Source organism: Ursus maritimus, unplaced genomic scaffold (assembly GCF_017311325.1).
Source record: "Ursus maritimus isolate PB19 unplaced genomic scaffold, ASM1731132v1 scaffold_145, whole genome shotgun sequence".
Taxonomy (NCBI): domain Eukaryota; kingdom Metazoa; phylum Chordata; class Mammalia; order Carnivora; family Ursidae; genus Ursus; species Ursus maritimus.
The window spans coordinates 7922-18096 of NW_024423842.1; the positions used below are offsets into that span (position 1 = coordinate 7922).

Genomic DNA, 10175 nt, shown 5'->3' on the forward strand with positions numbered 1-10175 from the left:
TCAGAAATTACAACTTGCAAATTACAGTTACAAATGACACAGCCATCTCTTTTATGAGTTCAGCAAGTTTCTGGGATGATGTGAGAGTTGAGTTAGTTCTCTAGAGTGGGGAATTTGGGGTCATTGTGCTAAGGCCTACAGGTGCTTATTGTCTGTGGGAATGTCCTGAATCACACAGACTACCAGAGGAGTGCCCCTGTCAGATCACAGAAACAGCAAAGATATGGCAGACTACCTTTTGGGGGTGAGGGGCTCCATTAGGAACCTGGTTCTGACCTCCAGAATGGTGCTGAAATTATGTCAAAATCTGAGGCTGAACCCAGATGGGAGACGCACAATGCAGGGAAAGAACTCTGAAAAACAGTATGTCCTGTCTAGTGGCCACGATGAGGCAGACCCGCCAGGGCTCCTTACATCATAGCCAACAAGAAACTGGGCACAGCATAAGCACAACCATCATCAAAAAGCAAGCACATCGTATTATTTATTTCATATTAATGTTTTCTGTGAAACCCAAGCCTCCCGATTCCACGTGGAGTGGACTAACATCAGTAATCTCAACCTGACCACGCTGCTTGTGCACAGGCATGCCTCTCCCTGTTTGCGGAATGGCAGTGGCCAGGACAGATGCAGAGTCCACAGAAGCTTCCCAGGTGCCTGCAAATGGGTGGGTGACCAGTAGGGGGAGACATGGCTCCCCTGGAGTCACTTGGGGGAGTTCCTTTCAGGCAGCTACTGCTAACACCAAGTCATTCTAGAGAGCGCTGGTCCCTGACACAATGCTCAGGCCTCAGCCACTGTGTCCCCAATGGTACAACAGAGTCCCCGTTACCCACACACCTGTGGTTTGACCCAGCAGCTGCTTCCTCCCGAAATCTCCCCACAGAGCAACTTCAGTTTCTCTGTCCACACACCGTGCTCAGGTTCCTTGTCATAGCTCAGAGAGGGGCAAAGCCAGATAAAGATGGGGGCAAATTTACATGACAGTCTCCTCCCCTTGGGCAGTAAGATGGTTAAGAGAGGTCTGGCCCAGCCCAGCCTCAGCTCTAGGACCTCTGGGACTGTGTCACCATGGCCTGGACCCCTCTCCTCCTCATGATCCTCTCTCACTGCACAGGTAGGGACAAGCTCTGGAAGAGCAGGGAAGCCCCCCAAGCTGTGTGAGCCACCCTGATCTAATCCCTTATCAGCTGCCACGTGCCCCAGATCCATTAGCAATGTGTGACTTTGTTGCAGGTTCCCTGTCGCAGCCTGTGCTGACCCAGCCGCCCTCCCTCTCTGCATCTCTGGGATCATCCACCAGACTCACCTGTGCCCTGAGCAGTGGCTTCCGTGTTGGCAGCTATACCATATACTGGTACCAGCAGAAGCCAGGGAGCCCTCCCCGGTATCTCTTGTACTATTACTCAGACTCAAGCACACAGTTGGTACCTGGGGTCCCCAGCCGCTTCTCGGGCTCCAAAGATGACTCAGCCAATGCAGGGCTTCTGCTCATCTCCGGGCTGCAGGCTGAGGACGAGGCTGACTATTACTGTCTTATTTGGGATGGCAGCTCTAGTGCTTACACAGTGCTGCAGACCCATGAGGAAGTGAGACAAAAACCTCTCTATACTCTCATGCTTGGTGCCGTCACTCCTGGTTAGGTCTTGGATGGAGTCTGTCTCAGGGGGTGACTTCTGTTGTTAGATCTCAGACAAGCCCCTGGTTTTCCTTGAACTAGTAGAATTGACAATGCCTTATCTCTTTTGTCAGTTCAACTTTCATATTGCCACCGAACTATCATCTAGTTCAGGTTATTTTTGAACATCATTACTTGATCAGAGAATTAAATCTCTTAGGGAGACACTGGAGGAGGCCAGTCGAGGGTGATTCAGATGTGCCCAGCTCAGGGTAAAGGAGTGACCAAGACGTGCTTCTGGTCTGAGTGCTTTAACTTGGATTTTGTGATATAAAACCAACATGAAGAAATGAATTATTGACTAGTAATGAACCTTCCAGTTATTTATAAACAAAAACAATAACATTTATAATATCATCAATACGAACCATTTAAAGATAAATCTGAGAATAATTGAATGTTTTATGCGCTGAAAATTACAAAATATTGCAAGAAAAGATTTTAAACCAATCAATGGATAGATATCCCTAGTTTTTTCTTCAAAACATCAAATGTCACTAAGGCAATGATTCTTCCCAAACTGACTGAAAGTCTCACCACAAGGTCTTCTTGGAAAATCCACCTGCAGTGAAATGTGAGGTTGGAAGTCTCAGCAAAGAAACAGAAAAGGTGAGAACAGACACCCGTGAAACAATTGATCTGGAATGGTCCTTCTCTAGTTGCATGTGACCTGACCTGTCTGAAGGGTGTTGTGGGACATGCCACTGAACTATGGGCACACATATTTCATTTGGGTGATCAAGGCGAGGCTGGCAGGGTGGTGTCAGTCTGGGCAGAGGCTCAGACCAGGGGGATGAAACACTGTTCTGAAGACTGATGCACACAGTGTGGCTGCACTGGACCTGGGCCAGCGGCACAGGACAATGAGCCTATGCTGTCCCCAGCAGGAGGTCCCTGGGGGGATGGTCTTCTGATGGCCAGTGCACCCAAGGAACAGCTGCATGAATGACAACCTGCTCAGTGAGAATTGTGCCCCAGAAGGTCTAAACAGAAGAGGGCACCATGTGATTCCTGGGTTCTGACTGTATTTCCAAGGCTCAGATATGGAACGTGCATCTGTAAATCCTGGATAGAAAATCCCAAGACTCTTCTCACAAAACCATGGAGTACTTCCATAGCTGCATGGGTCCTAATAAGGGTGTGAATATGCCCTACTGCAGATTGGGTGCTGGTAGTCTGGTTATGTAGTGGACACATGAACCTGGTGCAAAATCTTGTGTTTTTAGACTTTGCTTCCTCATGGAGGTGGCTTCTCAAGGTCTTTGTAGGACCCAGCGCACAGACTTCCTTTGCCCCACCATTGATCATGATATGTGTATGGAATAGAACTCTGCAAGGGGACGGAAATAGCAAAGAATAGACTGAGGTTTGGATAAAGGGCTGTGTATGAGGTAGGGTTCTCCTGAGAAACCAAACCAATACTATGTATATATGTATGTATGTGTATATTTAACATAATTTATACATATATGTGCCTGTGTATGGAGATACAGATGTGTACCTGTCTGCCTTTCTATCAATCCATCTGAGATGGTTATTCTAAGGAACTGTTAGCCATGATTGTAGAAGTCCAAAATCATTAGTGTGGGCTAGCAGGCCACAGATTCAGGGGATGAAATCGGTAGCCCACTTCGTTCGGTGCATTATTGCTCTCCCACGGGGCTTGTGAGAAATAGCGCAGCCGGCACGTCCAGTCCCGCCCGGTCCCGCTGGTCCCCGCCTCTGTGGCAGGCTGCTCGGCCTCCGCCCTGGCGATTTGGGTGAAGAGTTGTTGGGGCGCAGGGCTGCCCTGCACGGTCGGGATGTTACACAGCAGCCCTGCCCTGTGCTGACTGGATACCAGTACCGCGGTCACACTGCCTGCCGGACACGCTCTGCAGGGGTGAGTCCAGCTGGGCTCCATGGGAGGGGTGGGCGAGGCAGAGGCCCTACCTCAGTGATTGCTTCCCCTCAAGCCGGGCAGCCGGCATGGGCCTGGGGCTTCTCTGGGCCCGTTCCTTGTCTGTAAAAGAGGATAATCATAGTCCCGTCACAACTGATCACAATGTGACAGTTTTTGTATCGAGTGTTATCTGAATGGATGGCATGGGCACCACTGGAGCGGTGGCCCCTGAGCAGGGATTTTGTCCGCCTCCTTCACTACTGGGTCCCAAGACGGCCGGGCTCCAGGAGGCCTCGGGGACATGGGTCCCGACGGCGAATATTCCTGCGCTGCCGCGGGGTCTGGTGAGGCGGCTGGGCCCTCCGACTCCTTCAGCAATGAAAGTCGATGAGATTGATTCCCGTGACCTTGACCCCGCAGCAGGGCTCTGTCATCAGGAGGTTGGTCTCAAACCTGAGTGCGCACAAATCCACTGGAGGCTTGTCGGCGGCCAGCTTCCCAATGCTGGAGAGGGCTCTGGGGTGCAGGGGCCTGCGTGTGAACGGGGGTCCCTCTTGTGAGCACAGCCACCCACACTTCGCCACTCCCGGGGTGCAGTGGCCTCCTGGCCCTTGGGCAGAGGTCCGCGGCACTCCCGTTACAGCAGCTGGTGGCTCTAGCCCTGCCCTCTGGCTACGGTTTGGGGGCTACAGGATGATGCCCCTAGCCGTTCCCGGGCATCCACACTTGCCCAGGATTGGCCACCCTGCAGGATAAGTAGATCTTCCTAGAAGGCTCAGCCTCCCCACTTCTCCCACTGAGGGACATCAGTGTGCAGACCACCCAGTCTCTCCCCAACGCGCAGGGCGCCCGACACCATGCACCCAGAGCCTGGGGCCCAGGACCGGTCATGGCCACCGTGGGAGCTTTCCGTGCCTGGGATTGGCTTTCTGATGGGCCTTATTTGTTGTCTTGCTTTTTGATAAAATAGCTGAAGGGGTACGAGGTCAGGAGCATGGGCTCTGCCTTTGGATGCCACAGCGAGGCCCTCCGACCCAGCTGGGGCCCACTGGCCCCACGGGCTCTACTGTCACTGCTCTGACTGTCCTCGCAATGCAGGCTTTCCTTGGGCACAGGTCCTCCGGAAAGTCGGCTTAAAATAAAGCGTTATGTCTGGACATTGTAAGCACTCTCTGAGCTTTCCCCAACATGTAAAACCTTGTCCCCTCGCATGTAAATCCTCGATGCAGCTTCACACCTGCTGAGAAGCCAACGCTGTCGGATTCTAAAGCGCCCCCCACACTCAGGCCCCAAAGCCTCTCCAGATCCTCCTTGGTTCAGCTCTTAACAGGAACCCATAAGTTCCATGAAAACACTGCATGCTAACCTCAAGGAAGAACCCTACAATTTTTTTTTTTCTATTCAGAAGCCCGAGGCAAGCTAGTCAGCGTTCTTGAACAGCGCTATGCCTATGTCTTTTGTCCCAGGCCTCAGCTAGGGCTCGGGAACAGCTGTGTGCAGCCCCAGCAGCTGTGGGCTGAGCTCGCCTTGACGGAGGACATTCAGGCCGCTCTGCGCTGGTGCTGGATGAGCTGATGTGGAACTTCTTGTGCAATCAGAGGTGGAGTGGCCCCCAAGCCCCTCCGTGCTGAAGGACTTGTGCCCCCCAAGTGGATGGAGGTGCAGAGGCCCATGCTTCGGACTCGCTGTTTTCAGGGCCCATCTCTGTCCCAAACAGGACCTTTCCTCCATGGGCAGCGTCTTCTTCCCTGCAGGAAACTGCTCCATTTAGGGACAAACTTTTTCTTTTCGTCCAAACTTTCTACTTTGTCATCTTCTTTACTCATAAACAACATTGCCAGGCACTCCTCAGACTTGAAAATCCAGTGGGTGGAAAAAGCAGCTCTTGGATGGGGTGGGCTCTTGCTCGGTCGCTCCCTGATTCCTGTCGTCTGCATGGCACAATGGAGGGCGTTAACAGTGTGGGTCCTGACAGCTGGGGCTGCAGGGTGGCATGTGGTTCCATGAAGAGAGTTCTTTCTGCTTCTGAACCACACTCAGCCCCTCTCTGTGTCCATCTAGACAAGTGCAAAGGACAGCAGCCTGGTTCTCAAACCTCCTGCCCTCTAGGGAAGGACTTCAAGCTCCATGCCTTGGCCTTGGCCTTGGCTCTGACAGTTGGACCTGGGAGTGGGATCAAGAGGTGTCACCTGGAGGCACAGAGATGGGGCAAGGTTCGCAGGCCAGCCCTGGGGACACAGGAAGCAGGAAGAGCTTCAGGAAGCACATGGAAACCCAGGCTGGGAATGACACTGGGCTTTAGAGGCAGGCCAACTTACAAAGCACAGTCAGACATCCCCAGTGGGGGCAGATGGGTCAGGTGGGCCAGGAGAGCAGCCATCTGGACCCAGGAGTATGAATAGGATTTGGGAGTGAACTCTAACCTAGGTGGACAGCCACTCACTTCCTGCCAGGCTCAGAGGGGAATGAATGGCACCCCACTTCTGCCTATGAAAGGTGGACTGAATTTAGGTTCTGACAACAGAGAAAGCACCTTCGTGAAAGCCCAGAAGGAAAGGCGGATGGCTTCCCTAAATTAAACCGCAGAGTACTAGACTATAAAGGACTCTAGGGATCATCTCATTCAACCTGGCAAACCAAGGCCCACGGACATTAAGTATCTTATGCACACAACACAGCTGGCTAGTGGCCTGGGGGTGCCTCCTGCACCACTCCGTTGGCAGTGAGGTCAACCCTGATGCCCACTTTACATGACAAATATCTTCTAATGACCTTTAACGATCTCGATATTAAGCTTATAGATAATACAACTTCCCTATATACATAATAAAAATCAATGCAATGCCCTCCATGTACTATAAGGGAGAAATAAAGGGAAGTAATTCATAATGAAGGAGTTCAATAAGTAAATACACAGACACCACGACCCTCGCAGATTCACGAAAGCCATGGCTCCAACGGGGCTGATAGAGATTTGTTGCATTGGTGACTTCAATACCTTAAGTATTGTTGCTATTGATTATGTGATTTTCTGAAATGGTAAACAACTCTTAGAGAAGAAGAAGAATGCCCAAGCAAGGTCCGATCTCCACTCTTTGGGGAAATTGAAGCCCAAGTTCCTTGGAAAACAGTACGAGGCAGGGATGAAGCGAGGAAGAATTCTCTGGGAGGTTCCAGTGCAGCCAGAGTGAGAGGGAAAGTCAAGCAGCAGCAGTGGAGGAGGGAATGCCCTGCGGGTGCGCTTTCTGAGTAAGTCCCTTCTCAGACACCTCGATGGGGGGTGGGGGTGAGGACGCTCAGCTCTGTAGGAAGTCTCTGGAGAGACCGGATGGGGAAATCCCATGTCAGAAGAGTCCCCTGGGAGAAGCAAGGGACTGGGAATCCTCATACCCCTTGGCTGAAGTTGGTTCCGGGAACGTTAATCTCTTGCCCCTCTGGGTTATGTCCTCTTCCCAAGGCACTGCACCTTCTGGAGTGTGGCCTTTGATCTGACTCTAGAAGTGGTCAGAGTATCCTGAGCCTCAGGGCACGTGGGCACAGCGCTGGTGGACCTCAGGTGGTGGCATCATGTTGCCCGAAGCAGGTCGGGTGGGATGGGCAGCCCAAGGCCTGGGAGGCAGGAGCAGCCAAGAGACGAATGCGAAGAGGTGAGGAAGCCGAGTCGGATACAATCAACATCCCATTCACATTCTTGAGAGATTCTCTTGTGCGTCAAAACCTTTAAAAATTGTTTTCTATTTATATATTTAAAAAGAAAAGAATCATGTTTTAAGCCCAGATCACTATGAAGACATTTTTCAAGCTTTGAAATGTTCAGTGGGACATTTGAAAGTCAGCTAGAGCACAGGACAAGGACTAGTGACTGGGACTGTTCCTTAGTCGACAGGACAGTGACAACTGACATCTGTAAGCTCCAGACATGGTTCTAGGGACTTTGTGCCGACTGTGGGCCGAGGCGTGCACAGTGACCTAGGACGTCAGTAAACTGCTCTCTGTGACAGCCAGAGAAGTTCACACCCGCAGGGAGTGGTCGAACCTGGATTTGCAGGCAGCGGTTTGCAGCTGGAGGTTAAACCCCTAGCTCCAGCAGCCCCAACCTTCATCAACTAAATGCTGCTACTGTCTCCCCCCAACCCTGTGACAATCAAAGCACTCCTGGAAATTTCCGCCCCGGCCCCGTGGGACCTGATGTTCTGTGCAAGGACACCCAGCTTGCTCCAGTCACTGCTCTGGGCTCCTGCTTTACCAGCCCCGGGTGGGATCGGGGATGGGGTGGGTCCTGGAGCAAAGGGTTGGGTGAAGGAAGAAAGCTTTGGAACATCCCTGTGAAATCCATGTCATTATACCTCTAGATAGCAAGACAGTCTGGCCCTTTGCCCAAAGTGGGGGCTGAAGATTTTCAGGAGTTTTGGCTGTTGTCTCCCAGATTCTGGTAGGGCACAAGAAAAAAATAAAAAAGAGAGAAACCCAACCTCCCCGCCCCAAAAGCAAACCAACCTTCTGTTTTTGTCTTCTTACACCTCAGGCATTGCTCTTTGTGGCCAAAGCCAGCTGGGGGGTCACCAGGCCCAGGGAGCCCCTGGTGGGCCAGTTGGATCCCATCTGAATCTCAGTTCTGAGAGTGGCTTTGAAACACAGCCGCTGCCAGAAACGTCTGGGGATTGTGGCCACGCAGCCCCCAGGGGTGGTTACTCCCCGCAGAGCTTCTGACACTGGGAAATCTAGTCCCCAGCCTCCTGGCGGGGGGTCTCAGATCTGCCAAGCCACCAGGCAAGGGGCGCCCAGGCCAGTGGTGGTGAGGGCTGGAGGGAAAGGTGGTGAATGAGTTCTGGAATCCCCACGGCTGATGGGCGAGCCTTTTTTGGGTAGAGGGGGGCCCAGCTCCCTTCCTTTTCCTCTATCAGCCGAGATGACAGCTGAGACCGTCACTCTCTCACTCACTCCTCTGATAAATAAAGCAATAATGATGACGGCAAAGCCCAGTCTGGCCCCTGCTGGGTCCCACACACTGTTCTACACACTGTAGGTGTATTAACCGCGACAACACCCCCGTGAGGTGTATGCTGTCATCAGCAGCTACCCCCATTTCACAGATGGGAAAACTAAGGCACAATGAGTTTAAGTAATTTTCCCACAACCATGCCATCCAATAAGTGGCTTCTGGACATGTGTTTCTAACCACCGCACCCGCTGTCCCTCTGCTGCAGCCCAGAGCCACACACAGCCCCCGGGGCGCTGCTCCTGCCCGGCTCTCTGCTCCCCTGCCACACAGAGCGGGGGACACACAGTTGGGCAGCGATGGCCCTGGATCAATGATCACAGCTGTCTTTGAGTTGAGCCCCCTGTTGGGGATGTGGCCTCCATGCTGCCTCTCCCTACAGCCTGCCGGGGGCACACATTGCGGCTGGACCCCTGGCCCTCTCTCCTGTTAAGCCAGGCTGGGCCCCAGGTCACAGAGGGTTTCAGAGGAGGCCAGCACACGACCGACTCCTCCCCATCACCTTGCTCCCCAGGCTGACCCCTTCCACTCCACTCTGGTCCTGAGCCTCTTGATCTCCCTTATGCCTGAGCCCACCCCTGGGCCCCCCTACCTGGAAGGGCCCTGGCACCCGCTCCTCTTTCCTCCTCTGGGCTCTGAGCCTCCACGACGCTCCGGGCCCTGGAACAACAGACCTCCTGGCCTGGAATTCCCTGGCCCCTGGATGGCTGCTGGTGCACAGCTGAGCACCAATATTGGGTCTCTTATCAAGATGAGTAGCTATTTAATTTCATCCCAACTTGTGACGGCTTATTCTAGAACAGGGGCAAAATAAACAAAAGAAAAAGAGATAGAAAAACCAGCCCCAGGAGGGTTTTCATTTGGAATCGGATAGGTCCCTGTTTGTTTGCACCTGAAATTCTGGAGTTAAAGGACTTCCAGACCTCGCCGGGGGACGCTGAGCCTTCCCTTCCTGCTCGGGGTGGGGGGCAGGACCCCTCAGAGCCGGCTCAGGGAGCTGGGTGTCCGCGCAGATGTGGTCCGTCCGCGCTGCTCCCAGCCCGCGCGCTCGGTGCTTGGTGCGCTGCTGCCCGGGAGCTGGAGCGCCCCGCCCTTGTCATCCGCTACCCCATGTGCGTTCTCCAGCGGCACAGCAGGGACCCTGCCACGAGGGCCTCTGCCCGAGCGGGGATTACAGGCCGGGCGGCTTGCAGCAGATGGTAGCGCTTAGAGCTAAGCTGCATGCGGGGGCTTTGAACATCTTGAAAAGATTTCTTTAGAAGTTAAACTTGGCTTGGGAGTGACAATATGGTTCAGTCTGTGGCTTTGAAAAGGCCTCAGGGTGGGGTGGGGGGTGGCTGTTTCATGTTCCCCTGCCCGGGCTCGGCTCTTGTTCGCGGAACCCTGTTTCTCACGTATCTTGCGGCCGCAGGGCTCCCCAATATTGTCTCCATTGTTTGGGAGTCTCACGTGTACGGTTGCCTGTATTGCCCGAGAGGCCACACTGCCTGCCCTGGGCCATCCACCCCTTGAGGGCACACTTACACGTCAGGGCCAGCCGGACAGACTCACGTCCCGGGCGCCGAGCAGGGGCAGGGCGTCTGCCGACCGGGGCTGTGTTTTGCTGTTTCCTACTT

General features: G+C 53.3%; 1 gene segment (V, D, J or C); it reads left to right on the forward strand.

The window, feature by feature from the left end:
• Positions 1 to 958: 958 nt before the first annotated feature.
• LOC103677149 lies at positions 959 to 1658 on the forward strand. The segment is given in 2 exon segments: positions 959 to 1117; positions 1237 to 1658. Coding segments are annotated over 2 exon segments (453 nt in total).
• Positions 1659 to 10175: the final 8517 nt, after the last annotated feature.